General features: G+C 30.2%; 1 protein-coding gene across 24 annotated transcripts; it reads left to right on the top strand.

Moving 5' to 3' along the window:
- Positions 1-660: 660 nt before the first annotated feature.
- Positions 661-7,776, top strand: LOC124896524. 24 transcript variants are annotated; one of them, XM_047407948.1, is made up of 13 exons: positions 673-753; positions 1,688-1,796; positions 2,482-2,580; positions 2,781-3,018; positions 3,338-3,428; positions 4,480-4,646; positions 4,764-5,149; positions 5,333-5,363; positions 5,473-5,560; positions 5,765-5,821; positions 6,093-6,176; positions 6,613-6,713; positions 6,783-7,235. In XM_047407948.1, exons 7-13 carry the CDS (start codon positions 5,134-5,136, stop codon positions 6,931-6,933), a joined length of 528 nt encoding a protein of 175 aa, XP_047263904.1. In that variant the 5' UTR covers positions 673-753; positions 1,688-1,796; positions 2,482-2,580; positions 2,781-3,018; positions 3,338-3,428; positions 4,480-4,646; positions 4,764-5,133; the 3' UTR covers positions 6,934-7,235. The 24 variants fall into 24 exon arrangements, 9 of the variants coding, with proteins under 9 accessions (XP_047263904.1, XP_047263902.1, XP_047263908.1 ...); XM_047407946.1 differs by having other exon boundaries at positions 2,479-2,580; XR_007052888.1 differs by lacking the exon at positions 6,783-7,235 and adding an exon at positions 7,289-7,776 and having other exon boundaries at positions 2,479-2,580; positions 4,764-5,363.
- The last annotated feature ends 16,610 nt before the right edge of the window (positions 7,777-24,386 follow it).

Below are 24,386 nucleotides of genomic sequence, written 5' to 3'. Positions count from 1 at the left end.
AAAAAATAACAAACATTAAAAAAAATAACAAAAAACATAAAAAAAAAAATAACAAACACCAACAAATCAAGTTCCTCATTTTCGTCATAACTTAAAAGCCCTAATTTTTTACTTGTGAAAATCGAAAAGAAACGATGAAGAACTCGAAGTTATTGTCGCTGGAGAATGTTGTCACGTCGACTGACGGTTGAAAGTAAAAAAAGAACAGACAAGAACTCAAAACTATTTGTTGCCAGAGGTTCAAGTTGCACAAGATTGAAGAGGGAAATTTGAAAAGTTGTTGGTTGGGAGAAGTTAGAGAGAGAAACTATCGAGAGAAAGAGAAAAGAGAGAGATTGATTTGCAGAGAAAGGGAAGTTTTGTGGGTGTGGGTTAATTTGTATTTTGGAAAAGGTTAAAAAGTTTAAAAAATATTAATCAATTCCACAATTAACCTAATCAAGTTTTTTAATTATATTTGACCCTTTAAGTTGGTCAATGTCACCAATCCTTCATTCAAGACTTAAAGACACCTTTTCTTCAATTTTCTCTAGTAACTATAACTTTTTTTTTTATAATTTTTATTATTATATACTATTTGACTTATGTCATTGCTTGCGTTAAAGTTGGTGTACAGTTAGATCTATCATTATTAAGTCATTAGTTAAATCAAGAATTGACAAATTTAATTGCTTTGACACCATTGTCAAAACTCAAAAGAGAGAAGAAACTAATAAGAAAAAAGAAAAGAAAACGACTTATAATTACTTTCGTGTAAGTTCTTGTAACTTCTTTTATCTAATCTTATCTTAGAAAATAAACGTGAAAGTGTTGTGAGGTGGATTTTGTATTTGAAATTTAGGATTTTAGATATTTTGAATTATTGAATTCTAAATTAGCATTGGATATATATTAAATTAATTTTTTAAAAATAAAATATAGAATTTGAATCAATATTGTTGAATTCAATGGAAAAAAGTACCTTGATCGTTGATTTCGTCAATGAGATAAATGCATAATAACTAAACGTCATGCTTTAAAACTAAGTAGGCATGCATATGAAGATGAATTAAGCGATACTGAAAAAATACTTCTAAAATATTTTATATTTTATTTATTTCTACTATATAGAAGCAAGATGGGTTCTTTGGTTTTGTTTTTGGGGTTGAAGTGAGGGAAATCATAGAGGTTTTTATGGGTTCTGCTGAAGAAAAGTGCAAACCAGGAAGTTTGGTCAGTGGAGGACATACTCTACTTGATAAAATGAAGTTGTTGAAGGAAATGCAGGATCATACTGATTAGTTCCCTTGTCAATTCTTGGTTTTGTCTTGTTCATTGCATAAACATGAACCTCTTCCGACGAAAATTTGTACTGTTTATACTGTTTATAAATGGTTAAAAATATATTTTATCTATATTTTTATAATAGATGTTGACCCTCCCATAGCTTCTTCATGTGTTTACTTCTTCGTATTTTGAAGCTCCTTAGTGAAATTCATGGTTGTGCAGCTAAATGAAGGCCTCGGAGGAGCATCATATGAGCTCAGATCAGACTAGGCAAAAAAATAAAAACTGAATCTTGAAATTGACCATGAATCTAGCTTTAACATTTATGAACTAACTGCTCTTTTTTTTTTTGAAGAATCGACAACCTTTGTGTATTTTTATGGTACTCTTGTAGTAAAAACTTAATCTTGATGCAATATAGGAGCAAGGAAGCTAATAAATTCTGAGTTGTGGCATGCTTGTGCTGGCCCACTTGTAACATTGCCTCAGGTTGGAAGCCTTGTGTATTACTTCAGGGGCACAGTGAACTGGTTTAATCTTTTTCCTTTGATTTTTATTTGGTACTACTTTTTTATTGCAATATCTTTTCAAAATTGTACGTACCCTGATTACACTATTAGGCAAGAGTATTCTCTTTAATTCAAGAACTCAAAATTGTCAGAATTTAAATCTGTTAACGTCGATGTAAGACAGAATTATTCTATTATAGTTCTCAAACCCTTTATATTGAGGAATTGATTCAATGGCTTGATGTGGTGTTTTTCGGGCGAATCGGAGAAAATAATGTACTACTTGAGATTCAACTTATACATATATGATTTTGTTTTGTCTATCCAATTAAACTCTCTAATCCTGCTGGTTCAAACAAAAGATATCAGAACTGTTTTGTTTTGAGTTGCTTTTATTTGTTTAATTTGAACTTGAATCAAGTCATAGTTATGTCTAAGAATACTTCATGTTAATTTCTTATAAAGCCTTTCTCCTTCATTGGTTAAATATCTTTAACTTCTTTCTTTATTGGCATCTATGACCATATCCTGGAAAAAGTATTCCTGTAATTCTATCTGTGCAGTTAGGAAATCGAAGAAAAAGGTGTTATGGAACTTTGTTGTCCAAAGATTATTTGTTCTGTCCTTCCGCAGCTTGTGCATTATTGGTTGTTGAAATAGCACCATATCTGGGAGTACCTAACAATAATCTAACTTGTTGCAGCAGGTGGCGGTTTCCACAAATAGAACAGCAACTTCACAGATACCTAATTATAAAAATCTTGTTCCTCAATTGTTGTGCCAAGTTCACAATATTACCTTACATGTATGTGCTTTTGATAAATATGCTCTTAAAATATTATATAAGAGAACTATCTGCGGTTGGTCTGATATCATATCGTTGTTTACTTATGTTGTCATTTACAAGCAGATAAGGAGACAGATGAGATCTATGCTAAAATGAGCCTCCAACCTGTGAATTCTGAAAGTTTTCTAATCTATTATTTGTGGTAAAATTTAAAACAGATGCTAATGTACTGATGGAGGAGAAGAACGTTTTTACTATTGAAAACGTGCTGAAATTCTTTCCGCGTACCTGTTCTTGGTTAGGAGAGAGATGTCTTCCCCATTCCAGATTTTGGACTGAAGCCTAATACGCATCCAACTGGGTTCTTTTGTAAAACTTTAGACTTTCAGTGATACAAGCACACATGGTGGATTTTCTTTTCCTAGAAGAGCAGCAGAAAAGTTATTCCCACCCTTGGTGAGTTGTATGTTTTGTTGAATAAGTTACATATGCCAAAAGGAAGAAGAAAAGACTTAAAAGTTTCCCTGGCTTTCCGTGTGTATTTACTTGCTCTTTTAGGATTACTCGATGCAACCTCCAACACAAGAGCTTGTTGTACGAGACTTGCACGATAATACTTGAACATTTCATCACATATACCGTAGTGAGCATGCTGAAATTGGATTGTACCAAGTTCTATTCTTTAGTGTTACTTTGGTGTTGTGGTTGTTTGTCTTTTCATGATTCACTTGGCTATAGTTTATTTTTTTTCCCACCTGTTTGTCTATTTGTGTAGGGCAGCCGAAGCGACATCTTCTCACAACTGGATGGAGCATGTTTGTTGGAGCAAAATGCCTTAGAGCTGGTGATTTTGTTCTATTTATCAGGTATTGCAAAAACAAAGTACTAAAAATTGCACCTGCATGAATTTTTCAATGTTGAGAAATAGGTGCTCAGAGCCGTCAGCGGTGACCAATGACCTACAAGAGAAAAAAGACCAGAAAATAGGAAATAATATACTAATACATGGGTTAAGAATAGATTAGAGGAGTGGAGACTAGCCTTAGCAGTCTCTAGCTATCAGGAGCCACTCCAAGTGAATTCAACTACCTCACAAGAAATGAATGAGCTAAAAGAAATTGAATGCTACCCAACTCCATTTCTGTCACCACTAAATAATGATCAAGATATTGGTGCAACCTTGATCACTTTATTTGTAACAAACACTGTAGCCTTGAGACACAATAATTCACCTATGAGAGTATTGCAAGATATTGTTTCTCACCTAATCCAGCAAAAGAGCTTAAATGATGAGGCAAAAGAAAAAGTGGATACAAACATTAAATAAGATTTTGTGGAGGAGGGAAATCAACATATTTCCAGTAAAGTATCGAATGAGACAGCCTTAACACCATATGTGCAAAATAAGGAAAAGAAAGCAAACCAAAAGGATAATTATAGCAAGCTAACAAGAGTTAATCGAAAAGAAGGGGTGAGATCCATCAGTAAACAGTCATGTAGGCTTTATTTTGGAATATCATATCTAGGAGAACACAACACTCATTTAATAGGGTGAAAATATTACATAGACATCACAAATTTGCCTTTATTGCTTCACTGGAGTCATTTCAAGATGCAAGCACTATTCAGAGGTATATAAAGAGGTTGGAGCAGCATGCTACCTGTAAACAGAATGGACAAATCTTAATCTTTATCTAGGAGAATTATGGGTGGAAGTGATAGAAGATAAAGAACAACAAATGACTTTGAAATTATTGTTTATGGATATCAATAAAATAAGCATCATCACTGTAGTGTATGCTAAATACAGTGATGTAAAGAGATTACGGTTATAAGACGTTATTTATTCTTTGAGATATAATAAAAGGTTACCTTAGGTCACACCGCTGATTCATATTTTGAATTTTGCTGCAATAGGGATGAGAAGTCACAGTTATTGCTGGGAGTGAGGTGGGCTAACTGTCAACAAACCTCATTGCCCTCTTCAGTCCTGTCTGCTGATAGTATGCATATTGGAGTACTTGCAGTTGCAGCCCATGCTACTGCTAATAGAGAAGCACATTCACAATATTCTACAATAATAGGTATGTCTCAAAGCCAGCTTCCATTTTTAACTTTAATCCACACACTGTTCCTTGTAGTCTACTATTCAACATCTTGCTTATATATTTGTTTATAACTAGGAGCTTACTTTTTTTCAGGGCATGTCCTTTAGAGTTTGTCATTCCTTTGGCCAAATATAGAAAATCTTTTTATAGCACATAACTTTCAGTTGGTATGAGGTTTGAATGATGTTTGAAACTGAGGAAATCGGTAAAGGCAGGTAAGCTTTCTTCCAGATTCATGGGATCACATGCTAAAATTAGATTCGGATAATCAATCTTCTTATTCACTTCATTTGACTTTGAAGTCCTATTGTGAGATAATCAGTTTTTCCATCCCTCTTGTTCCAACAATAGTAAATTGATTCATAATTCATGATAAGTCCAGGTATGTTTTCGTTCAAATTTCAGAATACATTTCTGTCGGTTTTATTCAAACTCAACTCTCTCAATTTTACGGAAAAAATCCATGGCGGATGCGAAAGGTTTTTGTTGCTTTCCTAAATCTTCTATTTTTTTTTTAAGAAAAAATAATCTTTAAGAAACTGTGTTTGTTCTATAAAATTGCTCTATTGACATGAAGTTGTCTCATATTTTATTTATGAAATGTTTCTAAGTTTGAAAGTTTTAATTGAATTTTTTTAAAACAAAAATTTTGAATCTTACAGGGAAATTTAAGACTGCATACACTGCAGATAGGTACGACACAGTTATTAAATTTTGAGTGTTTTTTAGTGAAGTCATAATGGTACTATTTAAATGGTATAAATTGGATCTGTATGGTGTTAAGTTTTTGTCTTATTTTCAGGGCATATGATCGTGCTGCAACTAAATTTAGACGACTTTATGCAAACATTAATTTCAATTTCGGTTATTATCATGATGACCTAAAACGGGTATGTGAGATAGGTACCTATTCAATATTTTTAGATTTCATCTTGACATAGCAAGTTTAAAAACTTGAAATAGTTACAATATCATTTCACTCTTTTTCTAAACTACTGTAAAATTTATGATGTTTTCCATTATCCTATGTCAATGGTTCTTAAGATAGTTATCGATATTCCTTTTGACAAGGTGTGTTTCCTTGTTGGATCAAGGATTTAAATCTCAGGAATGTTGCTTCTTCCACCCACTCTCTAATGATACAACAATTGGTAAGTTACAAGCACATGAAAGTATCTTGATATTAATTTATGGTTAGGCTCGATCACAATTTTTGGTAATATGTTAAAGTGAGGTGTATATATCCTATCATGTATGAGTTTAAACTCGTAGTCAGAAGACAGGTGAGTTATTATAAATTTTAATTGGTGTTGAACAACTCTTATCAAAATAAGGTGTCTGTAGTTGCCAAGTTTCTTAAAGTATTCTTCATGTTTCTTCTTGTATTTCAATTGATTGAAACTTTAAATTTAACAATTGGAGGACATACTGTTGACATTGCCACATGGAATAAAGATAGTCTCTCTTGTGGTAATCGGAGGAGGATCCAAAATTTCAAGTTATGAGGTATTTTTAGCTTATTGGGTTCTAGATAAATCATTTAATATATATTAACTGAATTTTTTAACACACGCCTATACAATGTCGTAGGTGCAGGGAGGCGAGATTGCCTCTTATATTGGGGGGATAAACTTCTCCTGAAATATATCAATGCCATTTTAGCTATGTTAACCCTTCATATGTAGGCCTTACAGTTGTCTTTGATAAAGACTAGATGTGGAAATCAAATATGAATCACTAATACTTGAAATATCTACGTTATATTTAAAGAATATGCAGTGTCATGATTAGTCATATAGCAAAAATAGACCTTAACTATGCAATATGTTGAGAATTATCTTCTATGCTTCCTTGTCTTTACTTGGTGCTACTTATTGTCTTCATTGATATACGGTATACATTTTCTCTTGATTCCTTTCCTATTTTTATATTTTAAAATTAGGTCACTTATATGCTTTCGGAAAGGCTCGTAGGATGGATCCAACATCAAGTGGGCGTGCTGTTCGTCAATGCAAGAAATACCTGTTTCATAGACTTGAAATGGTAGGAACATCATATTCAAGTTAAACTGTGTGGTGTTTCGTCTTTCTTATAAAACTTCCTTAAATGTAGTCTGCTGCTGCTATTTGGTATAGCCATAGATGAGAGGATTTTCTACAAGTTGACCTCAAGTGACTTAAGTAGGTTCATTGTGATGGACTATATCTCTGTGTTTTACAATAGGCTCCCTCTAAAGCATATTATGAATTTTTTCACATTTTAGCCAGTATTTGTATTATTCAACTGATTATCAGTATGTTGGGATATGACCTCCATGTGTATCAAAATTAATTTATTTCCTTTTAGTGGTGTCACTATCTGGAGGGCATACTACTTCAACCTCCGGGTTAAAACATTAAACATGCTTCTTCTGTTTCTTGTTAGATGTTAAAACTCCAACTTGACAAATAGCTTCCGTTTGATATGTTTGTTTGACATTACCTGTCTTCGTTCTTTCTGTAAATAAGTAGTTCGTTTTCATTTTTTAACTGTTTTGTGTATTTAGTGTTAAAAGCTTTCAAATCAACCTCTTAGTGATTAACATGATGTAAACTTTGTACTGTCTTTGCTGATTCTAGAAATAAGAAGAAGCTCAACCTCAACTTGCAAGAAATGATCAAACAGAGATTCAGAAGTTTTACCAGAACTTTTATGAGAGAAATATCAGAGATGGCCGTCACACTAAAAAACAGTGAGACTTCAACCTGAATTTCATGTCTTCTTAATTTTTTTTAATGGCAGACCATTGTTCACTTAATTACTGGTTGACTTTACATTATTATAGAGGAGATGGCTAAGATCTAACAAATTGCAAGTGTACTATATGATGTGTTCTTGTGTAGTCCTTGGAATTTTCCAGTATGTATACCTCTTATGGGAACTTTAAGCACTACTGTCTTCGTTTTCACAGTAGTAGGGTATTCCCATAGATGTATAAAACATACATTTGGGATCTTATGATATGTCCATGATAGTGATATAGTGGTATATTCAAATGTATTTATTTGATATAGCAAGCAACAGTTACTTTATATTGATCTTTATATGCAATCTGATTATTACATTAGGATCATAGCAAAATTACGCGTTGGGCACGGGCATACCTATCTAGTTATTTCTTTTCTTTTCTATATATTACAAAGAGTGATTTCAACATGGCATATATGTGATATTAAATTCAAAGTTAAGGGCATTAAGGTCTTTAAAGAAAATTGTTAGCTTATATTGAAAATTTTTTGAGCTTCTCTTGATGGACCTATCAAAAGTCTTAAAACAAAGCCCACATTTTTTTTTTATTAATTATGGATAATGCCATTTAAAAAATGTACATAAATGTCATCACTAGCCTTGAATTCATTTCCACATGTGTGCCCTCTATTTTGTCATCTATTTTTCATTTTTAATCATTACTATGATAAATATAATTTAATATATTATATTCTTTATTTTCATTTCATATCAAACATATAATTTGTTTTCTTCCTTATTTGTTACATGAAATACAAGTTTGCGTAATTTAAATTTTTAATGTATAATTAATAAAGCTAATTTAATAAAATAAATTTTTAATAAATATTTTTTTTAGATTTATGTCAAGTCAATATATACCAATAAAAAGAAATTAAAGAAAAATACCCAACAAGATTTTATTTATATAAGGTTAAACATAATTTATTACAAAATAATAATAATAATTAGTTATTTTTATATATGTAAATCATATTATCCGTATTGGATTAAGCATACTATCCCTATGAGTTAATGAATTTTTTAATTAAAACTTTGAACATTAATTACTTGTTGGATTGTAGTTATTTTAATCACCTCAAACTCAAACCAAAAGTTTTAATATTTTATTTTTAAAAAACTTAATATATAAAATGTATTTTACTCTTATAACTTATTTAATTAATTTAATATTTTCTCGATTTATCTGAAACCTACTGAGTTATGATTTTAACGAAATAAATCTAATAACTAGTGTTTCTTCGATTTTTAAAAATTCACCAACATTCCTGTATCACCCTTGATTAATTATTATTATAATTTATTTATATATTTAAAAATTAATAATATTTAATTAAAAATAAAATAAACATTTATGACATGTTTGCTTCAATCATAATTTTACTGTATAACCTCTAATTAATTATTATAAATTATTTATATATTAAACATTTAATAATATCCAATTTGTAATTTTATTATATTACCCCTAATTAATTTTTATAAGTCATTTATATATTAAAAAATTAATGCTTCCTCCTCTTAAAAAAGAATGACTTACTTTCCTTTTTAGTCTGTTTAAAAAACTGACTCATTTCCTTTTTGAAAATACTTTAATTTCAACTTTTCATATAACATGTTTAAGACCACTGGATTAACGGGCATTTTGGTACGTTTCACTCAACTTTAATTTAAGGTCACACGATTCAAAAGTCTTTTTTATTCTTTCAAACTTTGTGTCAAGTCAAAATATGTCATTCTTTTTTAAACTGAGGGATTAGTATTTAATTAAAAAGGTAAAATAAACATATTTGGCATATTTGTTTACCCCTAATTAATTATTATAAATCATATAAATACTCAAAAATTAATAATATTTAATAAAAAGGTAAAATAGATACAAAAATGACAAACTAACTCTCGATGTTTTAAATTAACTTGACGTCCTATATGAAATCCACTTAATTTTTTTTCCACGGGTATTTTTATAGTAATTTTGCTATGTCGCTTCTAATTAGTCTTCGTAAGTCATTTAATACATTTATGCTTTGCTGCTCAATTGTGATTTAATTATATCACCCCTAATTAATTATTATGACCATATAAGCATTGTGCCCCTTGAATTTAAATAGAACAAATATTATAAAGTACAATAACTAAAAATTTAAATTATTTAAAGAATATAATTGGCTATCAACGACACCAAACTCTAGACAAGGAGAGTAACATATATTATTCAAAAAAAAGTATTATAAATTACAATAGTTAACTATATGTTTTAAAAAAAATATGTCAAAAAAATACGATAAATTATAATAATTAACAACTTCAAAATATTAAAAAATATAAATATTTGATTCACTATCGAAATTATATTAGTGTCACTTAAATTGGAATAGAAGAAAAGTATTATAAATCACAATAATTAAAAGCTTAAATTATTTTTAAAATATAATTGACTATCAATGCCACAAAAGTTTGGACAAGAAAAGTAATGTATATTATTTGAAAATTAAATAAAAAATATTATAAATTACAATAATTAACAGCTTAAATTATCTAAATACATATTAAAAGTATGATTGATTTTCTAAATTCTATTTGTGTCACCTAAATTGAGGCAAAAATAGCATATATTGAATTCGTGCTAGATCCCGGATGAATCTTAGAATGTATATGCAATTCTTTTTTTAAAAAACTTTTATTTAAATATATCAAAATTGAAAAGACAAGTTCTAATACAACACATCAAATAGTGTATAAGAAATAATGTTAGCTTAAATAATATCAACATTATTAATACAAGCATTATTAATGCAAACATTACTAATACATTTTATTCAAAATTATTTTTATACACTCTAACAAATGACTCCTACATTTCAATGGAAGAAACATATACAAAAGCAAAGTTCGATAAAACATTTACTGAAGTATGTTTTATAGTGTTCTCAAAATCAAATAACTTAAATTAATATGACAGATGGTAATTAATAGTTTTTTTTTTATAGTTTTCAAAACAGTTAAAATTTAAATTTAAAATATTAATTTAATTTATCTTTAAAGAACAAGTTGACAAATCAAAAAGAAGGAGAAATAAAAGAAAATGATGTTTATGTCGACTTAGTAGGGGAATACATTGTAATTTTGGACTATTAATTACAACCCACATGTGATGTAATATGCAATGACTAGATAACCCTTTATTTTTTTTTAACAATTATTATCTATTTTACACAACATGTGTCAAGTCTTATGTATCAATTTTAATCTCATATTTTATACTTAATGTATCAAATTTGAGTCATATGATTAAAGATCTAAACTTCAAAATGCATCAAATTTTGTTATTTATATGAGTAAGTCATACATAATTATCTTATGAAATAATTTGTCTCCTTAAAAAATTACTATTAAGTAGATAATATGTTTTGCTATTTATGTTTTATAATTGACCAAAGTCATCGAAAGACACTCAAACTTGTTGCCAAAATTCACTTAGACCCCTAAACTATAGCCTGTTCCTATCAAACCCCTAAACCCCCCGAATTTTGTTCCAATTGGACATTTTTTCCTATCAGTTAAAAGCTAAAGTGTGTGTTGCACACGCGCTGATGTGGCAAAAACGACGTATCGAAAGCTGACATATGGCATTATGGGTCCAATATATTAAAAAAAATTATAAAATTATTTAAAAATAAAAATATAAAACTGATTATTAAAAATAAATTATAAAATATAAAAAAAATTATTAAAAAATAATTATAAACTTATTTAAAAAATAAAAATAAAATTCTAAAAAAAATTAAAAATAAAAATAAAAAATGACATTGAGGATCCAAATTATGAAAAAATAATTATAAAATTATTTAAAGATAAAAATAAAAAACTGATTATTACAAAGAAATTTTAAAATTTTTAAAAATAAAAATAAAAAATTGCATTGAGGATCCAAATTAGTAAAAGATAATTATAAAATTATCTCACAATAAAAATAAAAACCTAATTATAAAAAAGAAATTATAAAATTTTAACAAAATTAAAATAAAAAATGGCATTGAGAATCCAAATTATTAAAAAAATAATTATATTTAAAAAATAAAAATAAAAAACTAATTATTAAGAAGAAATTATAAAAAATTTTAAAAAATGAAAATAAAACTCCCCCACCTACCCCCAACGTTCATCTGCTTTCCTTCCCCTCCAGCGTTTATCGTCTTCCTCTCCCCCCCTCCCCCACACGTTCCTCTTCTTCTCCATGAAATAATTTTATAATTTCTCAAACTTTACACTAACACACATCACAACAAAAATATATTCACATTACAAGAAAAAACCTTAATTTTCTTCTTCTTAGCTTGATAATTAGTTTCCAGCATATTCATATCAACAAAATAGCAACAATGGGGTGGTGTGAGGTACTGTGAAATGATGAAGACGCGGGGTGGGGTGGGGTGGGGATGAAGACACAGGGGTGGGGTACTGTGAAGAAGATGACATAGGGGGTGGGGTTTTTTAAAAAAAAAAATTTAAGAAATTATAATAATTAAAAATTATATTATTAAAATAATTTAAATATAGATTTTGTAATTAATTTTTTTGGAGCCCCTCAGGGGCACTTGACATATTTCAATTCTTAATTTAGTAAAAAAAACTAAAATCTCACACGCCTAAAGCAATTACATTGCACACACAGTGCCATGTAGGCAAAAAATGCCCAACTGGAACAAAATTCGGGGGGTTTAGGGGTCTGATAGGAACAGGCCATAGTTTAGGGGTCTAAGTGAATTTTGGCAATAAGTTTGAGTGTCTATCGATGACTTTGGCCTTTATAATTCATATTGACATCAATCTAATTTATCATACATAATCAAAATATTTTAATATTGGTCCCGTGTTGACACGGGCCATGCTATTCTAGTACTATATAGAAGAGTGAGTTGGAGGACGACCAAGGGTAAAATTGTCATTTCATAAATACTCTAAAATATTTGTTTCTATTATAGTCTTAAAATTTGGTCATAAATTTCAAAATGACAAAATAGCCAAACATATACCCAAAATGCCAAGTATTTAAGGTGGGGCCCATATTTTTTGAAGAATAATTTTTCAAAAAATATGTTTTTTAATATTAATAACTAATCTATTTTGATGAGATATTATCTAAATTTCAATTCATTTTTAGGATTTGAAATTTTTACTTTTATTTTATTACAATAGAAATATTTAGAAAAAAATGTAATATGTTATCGTATACTTAGAAAACTTACATAAAAGAATATGAAATTTAATTCTAAACAAAAACATATAAAATATTTATAGATTTAAGATCAGGTTTGTGCACAAATTAGATCAACTTGATTTTTTGAACCGATTCAAATCAATTTAGATAATATTATTTAGATGATTAAAAATTTAATTTGATTTGCAAATTCAATTCTAGAATATTACGGTACATATATTTGGATATACTTGAATGTGTTTACAATCCGAACAAACTTGAAAAAGTGAAATATATATTACGTGATGATAATAATTTTTTCATTATCAATTATACATCCTATGTCTCAGTTCAAATAATATATATTTTTTAAATCAGTTCTAAAAAAGAATTGACATTTTTTATTTGGTGAGTATTCTATAACATTATTAATATTTTAGTCATGTTGAATTTCATTTATTTGTCAAAAAGTCCACAAAGGTATACTCTTTTATTTAAGGTTTATTTATTTTAAAGATAATTTGAAACATTGCGAAGTTTTTCCGTATATCTGAAATTCGATGTTGAATCAAAATGTTATAAATTGAAATAAAGAAAGACGTAGTTTATAGGAGGATGTGCAAATACTCAGATCTGATCCATAAAAGATAAAAATGTGAAATTAATTTTAGCCACACATTTAATTGCATCAAGTAACTATGGGTTTTGGGCTACAGGTGACAAAAAAGTTTTAAAATGAGGTATAGATGACCCAAGTCTTAATAATTGAGTAGAGGTGACAATTACTTAATTATGGATTATGAAAGTTTGAGAAATTTTAAAATAACCCACAAATTTTTAAATTTATACTTTGATCCAAATGTTAGTTAATATAACGGGAATGAAGAAAAAAAATGCATTTTTCTCTCTCCTCATCTATTATTATTTTCTATCTCATCGCGATATTTGTTGCTCATTATTGTTGCTGCTTTATTCACCATCTTCTAATTTATTACCATTATCTTGTATTTCATTATCATCTTCATATTCTTCTTGTTGACCATTGTTGTTCTTGTTGTTATCGCAACTGCTGTTCTTTGATCAATTTCTTAGGTCAAATTTTATTTCGTACATCACTTTCAGCTTTGGCATTTACTTTGAGAGGAGACTTTGGTAAGTCAAATTATGCTTTTTAGTTGAATTTGTTATCTGAGTAACTGCTAGTGTGATGTTTTTACAACAATAGCTAGCACGCGAACATGAATGCAACATAAGAGCAATTTATTTAAACAGATCTATCATCTGTGGCACCAGATAAATGTTCTGTTGCAACAGTAGACTCATGTTGGATTCATGATTATGGTTCTAGGTTCCCGTAATATGAATCGCATAGATGGATATTCTGTTACAACAGATTAATAATCTATTGTACTAGATTAGCTGTCTGTTTTAACAAATTAATAATCTGTTGTACCAAATTACTAATCTGTTGCAACAAATAAATAATCTGTTGCACCAGATTAGTTGTTTGTTGCAACAGACAAGTAATCTGTTACACCAGATAAGTAATATGTTGCAACAAATAATTATTTTATTGCAACACATGAATAATCTGTTTCGAACAACAAAATACAGCTTCTGTCACAAATCAACAGATAACTCATATGTTGATCTCTTGCGATTGATACTGAATTTAAATTATTCCTTAATTGCAGACATGTCATTTGTTGAGAAAAATAAATAGACAACATGAAAATTAAATAAGAATTACAACGTCAAATGCATCGAACATAAATTTTTTATTAAAAAAAAAAATACATAGGTAAAAGAAAAGAAAATGCTTAATTATTATTATCATCATTATTATTTGTATGACCAGCCGACCAATCTTTAACCGGCAGCTGCAGCACCCTCCTCAGCCTGTGGATCTCCCGCAGCATCCTTACCCTGACAGCGGCCAACTCCCACTGCAGGTCATGAACCTCCTTCTGCAGTTCCAGCATGGCGTCTCATAAAATAGTGACATCCCACACTGGATCAGTCATATCTAGAGACAACGCACAAGTTGACAAAACACACACGTAAAAATAAAAGTAAAGAAAAAAATGAATTCGAACGTAATACAACGTATATTTACACAAAAATTAAAATCTTTTTTTCTATAGTTCTATATTTGATTCTATATCATAAATATCTCTCATTCTATATTTATTTCAAAATTATTTAATGGAATGGTTAGTTATAATTAATGAGACATTCCTCCACTTTCAAGCAAAAGTGAATATAAAAGACAAGAGTTGATCATTCAAGTATTTCAAATTGAATGGCAAAATAACAAGAAAAAGGACATATAGAAAACTTACCATAGACAGAAAAAAGCTATCAAGTCCTTGAAGAGAAAGTAGTTGAAGGTGTAACAAGAGCAAGGAATAAATAGAGTGCAGTAGAATGAACGATTGAGTAAGGAGGGACCTATTTATAGAGAATTGAACTTGAATATGTTAGGCAAAAAGTCGCAACTGTTCACCTCCATTTATTAATGACATTTATTGCTTACTGTGAAAAGTTATGACTTGATTAAATTAAGCAATATTGTGATAAGTAATGACTTTTCAGCTTATTATTATTAATAACTAGATCTTTTTAGGAATCATTTTTAAAATGAGTTGTGACAACAGATTATATATCTGTTGCATCAAATAACTCATCTGTGACAACAGATATTTACAACAAATAGATAACCTGTTGCATCAGATAATATACCTGTTGCAACATATAATCTATATATCTTTTTTTAAAAAAATTATCATCATGACATCCAAATTTTTTTACTTTTTAATTAATTGTTCACCTCCATTTATTAATTACATTATTAAATTACTGTAAAAAGTTATAACTTAATTAAATTAAGCAATATTGCGATAAGTCATGAATTTCTAGGAACCGTTTCTATACTGAGTTGTGTCAACAGATTATATATCTGTTGCATCAGAAAACTGATTTGTGACAACAGATATATCATCTGTTACAATAAATCAATAACCTGTTGCATCAGATAATATATTTGTTGCAACATATAATCTGTATATCTTTTTTTATAAAAAATTATCATGACATACAAATTTTCTGACTTTTTAATAATATAAATTAATAAAACAGATTTAAAGGCGCAACTATTCACCTCCATTTATTAATGACATTCTTGATTAGTGCAAAAAGTTACGACTTAATAAAATTAAGCAATATTGCGATAAATCATGAATTTTCAGTTTATTATTATTAATAATTAGTTCTTTCCAGAAACCGTTTTTATACTAAGTTGTGACAACAGATTATATATCTGTTGCACCAGATAACTCATCTGTGACAACAGATATATCATCCGTTGCAACAATAGATAACCTGTTGCATCAGATAATATATCTGTTGCAACATATAATCTATCTTATTTTTAAAAAAATTATCATCATATCATTAATCTAAATTTGCTGACCTTTTTATTATATAAATTAATAAAACAGATTTAAAAACAAGAATATTTTTTATGAGATTTTTACGGTTTAAATTGTGTTTTATCATTTATTTTCTTAATGTTTTCTGTGAAAAGAAATGACTTAATTAAATCAAGCTGGTTAGTTTTTTATTATTGTGAAAAGTCATGACTTTTCAGCTTATTTTTATTATAATAATTTGTTCTTAAATTTAAATAACCTTTTTCTCAATTTAAAAATCGAACACCTAGTTTTCAATAACCGTTTCTTTAATAAAATAATAACCATTATTTTTATTGAGTTATGACAATAGATTGTATATTTGTTGCATCAGATAACCCATCTGTTGCAACAGATATACCATCTGTTGCAATAAATCGACCATTTGTTTTAGGAGTTTTTTTTATTTCTTCTAACAACTCATTCATCAGTCGCAATAGATGATGAATTTAATGCATCAGCAACGTTGTTTTTTTTTGTTTGTTGAATGTGTTTAGATAAAAAGTCACAGTCACGACTATTCACCTTTTCTTAACAATCATCATATAATCCGATGATGCGACTTCTTTTTAAATTAAATAATCTTTCTTTTACGGTTATAAATTGTGAATATCATTTAGTTCCTTATTATTTATTAACGAATCATTTTTAGGAGAATCATGACTTTTCACCACCCACCCTTTGCTGTCACGAGTGCCCAATCCCTACCTCCAACCGTCGAAATATTGAGAATATGGAATAAATAAAATGATAATTAAATATTAAATAAGAATTAAAAATTCAAAGTCGACCAAACCAAACCAATACATACGCTAAAAGAAAGAAAAAATATAACCTAATTATTATTACTACTATTATTATTATCATTACTATTATTATTATTATATTTATTATTATTATTATTATTATTACTATTATTATTGGCAACCGGATAATTTTCATCCGGCAGCAGCAGGGTCGCCCTCCTCAGCCTTGCTCCGAAGTCGACCAAATCCCTTTGGAGGTCATCAAACTGCCTTTGAAGTTCCCGCAAGGACTCCATATGAATCATTTGTACGAATCTGGATCAGTCATATTTGTACTGTAAGTGTAGTAGAATGAACAAGTGAGAGAGAGTAAGGAAAGGAGGCCGAAGGGACCTATTTATAAATGATTAAATTGGAAGGGTGACTAATAGTCAAACAAGAAGCCATGACTATTCATATATCCCTTAATTAAATAAAATTGGTGACTTTTCGAATATATAAATTAAAAAAAAATGGATCTAAATACAACATTTTATCTTTTTATTGTATTTCAAAAAGAAAAGAAAACTGCTTTAAAATAAATCTAACAGATGGGTAATCTGTTGTAAAATTTAATCCATCTGTCAGATAACTTACAACATATTGACAATCCGTTGCAACAAATGGATATATCAATTTGCTTGCTAGTCATCTGTTTATTCAATTTAAGCCATAGATGGGCTAGGAAGAATGAGGTGCGTGAATATGGATCCACTATCATATGTGTGTGAGTTAAGAAGTATTACTGATAAGGTCACCGAGATAACATACACAAATTACAATGTTTTTGTGAATGCAGTTTTTAATCGATTAGGCACTGATCATTCAAAAAAGATCCTGCTTTGTAAAGTTTGATGGGTTTGAATTTACAAGGTTGAGGGCCTCATGAAGATGGTGCAGATACCCATTACGAATTACTGACGGTTGTTGCACGTGTTTATGCGTGCCAAGTTTTGAGAAGGGATCAATATTTAGTGTCATTACAGAGAACCAATAGCGATTGGACTTAACTTTAAGTGTGCATTGGACTATGAGAACACCTTCGAAGCCTCACACTGCATCAAAGAAGAACAAAAAACCAATAGAAATTCCCCTGGCCAAATTTATATGGAAGGGTTGATCGAGAAGATGATTATACGCTAGAAGGAGCCAAAGAATAATGCCTGCGAGGGAAAGGGGAGTTGATGAAAGACTATATCATCTGAGAGCTAATTGAAGAGGATACATAGGGTAGAAAGAAAGACTTCTAGCGAATCTGGCCAATAAAATTATCTAAAAACAAGTGCAAATGGACAAGTGCAAATATGAAAGTGTATTCGACAATGTAAATTCGTCTGTTGTCTCTCTGAAAGAAAGATAATGCAGATGGACACTTTGCTAGGAAGTTACGACTAGGTAGCGTGGTCGGGATTATCACCTAGATAGAAAATAGTAGAAGTCCAAGAAAGTAGCCTTATGGGCATCGAGGGTTGAAATGATGTACATTAAGTCTAGAAAACTTGTGCCAATAGTAACTGCAGTTAAAGTAAGGAATCTAAGCGAAGGCGGCAATTTTTGAATTTTAAATTGCATCCCACGCCCTCTTATTTGTAGTTACGATTAGGTCCATTGCTTTTGACCTGATGGGAACCACAAACGTGATTCAAAGGCAAATTGAGTATCATCACTTCTATAGAAATATGATTATAATTTATTGTGTTTTATAGCCTTAGGGTTCATTTGTTTTTTTTAAGATTAAGACGTCTGAATCTGAATGATATCTGAATGATTAAGATGTTGTATCGAGATTTGAATACTGAATGATTAAGACTGTTTGTTTTTTAACATCTGAATGTACGTAATTTATTTATTTGTAATAAATATGCAATTCAAATTTAAAAAGTAAGAAAATATTATATTAAATGAAAAAAATATTACATAAAGTATTAACTTAAACAACAAAATTATTATTTGGGTGATAATTAAAATATTTAAAGATAAATATATTATGTTAAATATAATTATTGAATTATTTAAATTATTAAAAAAATATATACCGATTAAAAATTATTGTGATATGATGTAATTATAAAAAATTAAATTCAACATAAAGTAATCTGTCAATCAAACTGGTCCAACAAACTAAAATAATTACTCAGATATAATTTTGACTTAGATGCATAAATATTAAAGTATTTGAATAACTGATTAACACAAGAACGGACACATGTTTATTTGTTAACCATGAAATCTGAGTGAAAATATCATAAATAAGTCCAATGTTACGTTATAAATAGGCACACATAAGATTTTATTATCCAAAGAACTACAAATTTTATAATCAAAACAAAAAATTGCAAGTAGAAATTTAGAATGTAGCAAATAATGAATACACAAATTGATAACTAAAATATTTATAAAAAATTTTGGTGAATCATACCTATAAGAGAAGGAAAGCAAGTGAAGAGGGAGAGAGAAAGAAACATGAAGAGAGGGAGAGATAACGTGAAAAGAGAGGAGGAGAGATAACGTGAAAAGAGAGAAGAAATAATGAAGTGAGAGAGTTAGGGATTATGTTTTAAAAAGAGTCTGAATATTATTCAGACTTCTTTTCATATTTGATTTAAAAAGAGTCTGAATATTATTCAGACTTCTTTTCATATTTGATCCATTCAAATGTTTTCAGATACATTAAGAGACTCTTTAAAAAAAATAAAATGCACTTAATGGGTTGAAGTTTGAACCATTCAGATTCAGACCTTCATTAAGTGTAAACAAATAGGGCCTTAGCATGCTTTCAACATTTCTTGGAGAAGATCAGAGGTTTGCTCTAGTTTATGAATTTCAATAATTTTCAAGCTTGCCAGCTTGCTGATTCTGTATTCAAGCTTGTCGTTGCCGTCTTTGAAGTTGGTCAAGATTTCCAGATATCTTGTAAGCTCGATCAGGAACACTACCTTCACAGTCGTGGCATTAAAGAAGGCCTTCAGAACATTTTCTTCAGAAGCCTTAAAGGATACATGAAGGGTCGTTGTATTTGTTTTAGGTCAAAATATGTTGATGCACACTCAAGATGTGGTCCCAACAGTTGAACAACACACTTTTATCGAGCGTTGCTCAATACATCTTACTCAACCAATTTGATAAATTAATAAGTGAGGAGTTACGTAGTGTGTGATCTAAACCGACTCTACCAAACCTATCAAACATTACGTAACTCCAGGCTCATTAACCTAACAAAAAAAAATTGACCGAGGTAGTGTGCAAATCAAATGAGTTCAATCCCTCAGGATTTCGCATGGCAGATATCTTGTCATCAACAGAAATTCTTGCCGTAGCGAACGTCTTAAGAAAGCATGACTAGTAATCTCTCAATATCACTCGATACTGAGAGATTACTGATGATGCCATCTGAAGACTTGCACCCTGGCAAATATTTTTGGCGACGGTGTAGAATTTTGCATAGCAGATATCTTGTTATCTATAATTGGAGAAGATCAATCAGCAGAAAGGCTGAGGGATTGAACTCGTTTAATTTGTGCACTACCTCAAGCCAATTTTTTTTATAGGGTAATGAGCCTGGAGTTACTTAATGTGTTATAGGCTTGGTAGAGTTGGTTTAGATCACACACTACGTAACTCCTCTCCTATTAATTTATCAAATTGGTTGAGCAAGCTGCATTGAGCAATGCTAGATAAAATTGTGGTGTTCAACGGTTGGAACTACATCTTAAGTGTCATCAACACATTTTGACCTAAAACAAACACAGTGACCCTCCATGTATCCTTTAAGGCTTCTGAAGAGAGTATTCTGAAGGCCTTCTAAAATGCCACAACTTTGAAGGTGGTGTTCCTGATCGAGCTCACAAGATACCAGGAATTCTTCACCAACTTCGAAGACGGCAACGACAAGCTTGAATACAGAATCAACAAGCTAGATGCAAGCTTGAAAATTATCGAAATTCATAAACTAGAGCAAGCCTCTGATCTTCTCCATGAAATGTTGAAAGCATGCTAAGGCTATAAAACACAATCAATTATAACCATATTTCTATGGAAGTAATGATACTCAATTTGTCTTTCAATCACATTTATGGTTCCCATCAGGTCAACAACAGTGGATCTAATCGTAACCACAAACAAGAAGGTGTGGGATACAATTTAAAATTTAGAAATTACCGCCTTCACTTAGATTCCTTACTTTAACCGTAGTTGTTGTTGGCGCAAGTTTTCTAGACTTATTGTACATCATTTCAACCCTCGATGTCCATAAGGCTGCTTTCTTGGACTTTTACTATTTTCTATTTAGGTGATAATCCTGACCATGCTACCTAGTTGCAGCTCCCTAGCAAAGTGTCCATCTGCATTATTTTTCTTTTAGAGAGACAACAGATGAATTTACATTGCCAGATACACTTTCATATTTGCACTTGATTCGAATTTCTCGTGTTGTTTTTAGATAATTTCATCGGCCAGATTCGCTAGAAGTCTTACTTTCTACCCTATGTCTCCTCTTCAATTAGCTCTCAGATGATATAGTCTTTCATCAACCACCCATTTTCCCTCCCAGTTATTCTTCTTCCGCACCTACTGACGTATAATCATCACCCCGAGCAACCCAACCATATAAATTTGGGCTGAGGCAATAACTATATTGGTTTTCTGTTCTTGTATGATGCAATGCTAGGCTTCAAAGGCCTTCTCAGAGTCCAATACAACCTAAAAGTTAGTCCAATCGCTATTGAATCTCCTTACAACGATCACCAAAACTAGATCCCTTTACAATGCTTGACAAATAAACATGAGCAACAACCGATATTAAATCTTAACAGGGTATCAGAACCATATTTATGGTCCCTCAGCCTTATCAGTTTGAACCTACCAAATTTAATTGCAAAATTGCAGATATCTTGTTTGAATGATCTATGACTAATCGGTAAAAACAACATTCACAAAATCAGTGTACTCTATATGTGTTTACACGATAACATTATTAGTAATACATACCTCCCATATATAAAGTGGTTCCATCTGTATGCAGCTTATTCCTCCGAACCCATCTTTACTGTAGCCTCTTGTGATAGTCAGGAAAAAGTTGATCAACTGTCAGTTCCTTATATCTACAACATTATTCATCAAAAAAAATATATTCATCTGTTCAATAGATGTAGAGTTTGTTGAATCATATGTGGAGTCTGTTGCAACAGATTTGGAGTTTGTTGCAACAGATTTATAGTCTGTTGCAACAAATTTGGAGTCTATTGCAACAGATTTGGAGTCTGTTACAACAGATTTAGAGTTTGTTAAAATACATCTTACCAGCCTTACTGGTGGTTTGATTTGTTTCAACAGTTGCTCCGTCTGTTGCAATATCAACAACAGCATAAACTACAAAGAAACAACAAATTAAAAATATCAACAACAAAGAAACAACAATGTTTGTTCCAACATCATCAACAACAAAAAAGCAACATCCTTTGTTCCAACACCATCAACAATACCACAACATAACTTCCAACAATGTAACCCCACCAACAACATCAATAACAGCATAAACAATAAGGAAATAAATAAAAAACATACCAAAAAAATGATACTGCCAACAAGGCTTTTAAACTTCTCCCAACAGAATACTTTTTTTACATATTGTAATAAAAATTCTCGGTTCGTTTATTCAACACTTAAAAGTTCCTTCAAAAATTTTAAATAAATATTATATGGGTAAATGGTAATTATATAAAAAACAAATGTAAATAACTTGCAAAGAAGAAGACGAGAATAAAAAAGATGAGAGATGAATAAAATAAATTTAGGATTGAAGCTGAGGAGATGAGATAATTCTAGATGTAACGTGTACGTAGATGTGGGTTTCAATATTTATTAATTAATATAATTAATATTCATTAATAATTTGAGGGGCACGAGGAAGACTTAGTTTAATTTCATTGAAAAGACAAGATAAGACTACTCAATGAACACATTTTTGAGTTATCCAAGGAAAAAGAAACTCTTTATTTTTTACCGCATTTTGTAAGTAATACTTACTACTTTATCTACTCGGACAAAATCTTGCTTTAAAATTGAAAGAAAAAAAAATTTTCAAACATATATGTCATCTGTTGCAACATATAACACTATCTGTTTAAAAATCTCAACAACACAGTCATCTGTTACAACAGATACAAATATCTGTTTAAAAAAATCTTTCCATTTGATAATTAAATATGTCAACTGTTACAACAGATATCAATATTTGTTTAAATATTCCATAACTCAGTCATCTGTGACGACAGATGAAAATGTCCATTTGATAATCAAATATCTGTTGGTATTTATTCTAATAGATGACTAGTGACATTGAAAAGATAAGATAAGACAACACAATGAATATATTTTTGAATTATCCAAGAAAAAAAAACTCTTCTTTTTTTACCGCATTTTGTAGTTCTTACTCTTACTCGGACAGAAGCTTGCTTTAAAATTGAAAGAAAAAAAAATTTTCAAACAGATATATTATCTGTTACAACAGATACCAATATCTGTTTGAAAATTTCCAATAGCTCAGTCATCTGTCACAACAGATTCAAATGTCTATTTGATAATTAAATTAGATATATCATTTATTGTAACAGATGTGAATATCTGTTAGAAATTACGTTCATCCCGACCCGGATCGTCGATCGATCACTTTGAGTTGAAATGAAATCTCATTAACTTAATGTTGGGATTAACATTACCTACATTGATTTAGGTGGAAGTAGGGATGAATGAATGAGCTCATAGGGTTAACTACAACTTCAACTGAGTCTTTGCAATTGGCGTTGGTATTGCGTTCATCCTGACCCGGGTCATCGATCGATCTCATTAACTTAATGTTGGGATTAATATTACCTATATTGATTTAGATGGAAGTAGGGATGAATGAATGAGCTCGTAGGGTCAACTACAATTTCAACTGAGTCTTTACAATTGATGTTGGTATTGCGTTCATCCCGACCCGGGTCATCGATCGATCTCATTAACTTAGTGTTGGGATTAATATCACCTAAATTGATTTAAGTGGAAGTAGGGATGAATGAATGAGCTCATAGGGTCAACTATAACTTCAACTGAGTCTTTGGAATTGGTCTTGGTATTGCGTTCATCCCGACCCGGGTCATCGATCGATCTCATTAACTTAGTGTTAGGATTAACATTACCTACATTGATTTAGGTGGAAGTAAGGATAAATGAATGAGCTTATAGGGTCAGCTACAACTTTAAGTGAGTTTTTCCAGTTGACGTTAGTATTGTGTTCATCCAGACCTGGGTCGTCGATCGATCTCATTTACTTAATGTTGGGATTAATATTACCTACATTAATATAGGTAGAACTAGGGATGAATGAATGAGCTCATAGGATCAACTACAACTTCGACTGAGTCTTTGCAATTGGCGTTGGTATTGCGTTCATCCCGACCCGGGTCGTCGATCGATCTCATTAACTTAATGTTGG

The sequence above is a fragment of the Capsicum annuum genome, chromosome 3, assembly GCF_002878395.1.
Source record: "Capsicum annuum cultivar UCD-10X-F1 chromosome 3, UCD10Xv1.1, whole genome shotgun sequence".
NCBI classification, from domain to species: Eukaryota; Viridiplantae; Streptophyta; class Magnoliopsida; order Solanales; family Solanaceae; genus Capsicum; species Capsicum annuum.
The sequence above is the reverse complement of the archived record's forward strand: the minus strand, read 5'-3'. Positions and strand labels throughout refer to the sequence as shown.

What these genes read in the sequence shown, in the direction of transcription:
- LOC124896524 (XM_047407949.1), top strand. An exon ending in ACTGCATACACTGCAGATAG is followed by an intron (nt 5,364 to 5,472) that starts GTACGACACAGT and finishes TCTTATTTTCAG; the next exon opens with GGCATATGATCGTGCTGCAA. An exon ending in CTCTAATGATACAACAATTG is followed by an intron (nt 5,822 to 6,092) that starts GTAAGTTACAAG and finishes TAACAATTGGAG; the next exon opens with GACATACTGTTGACATTGCC.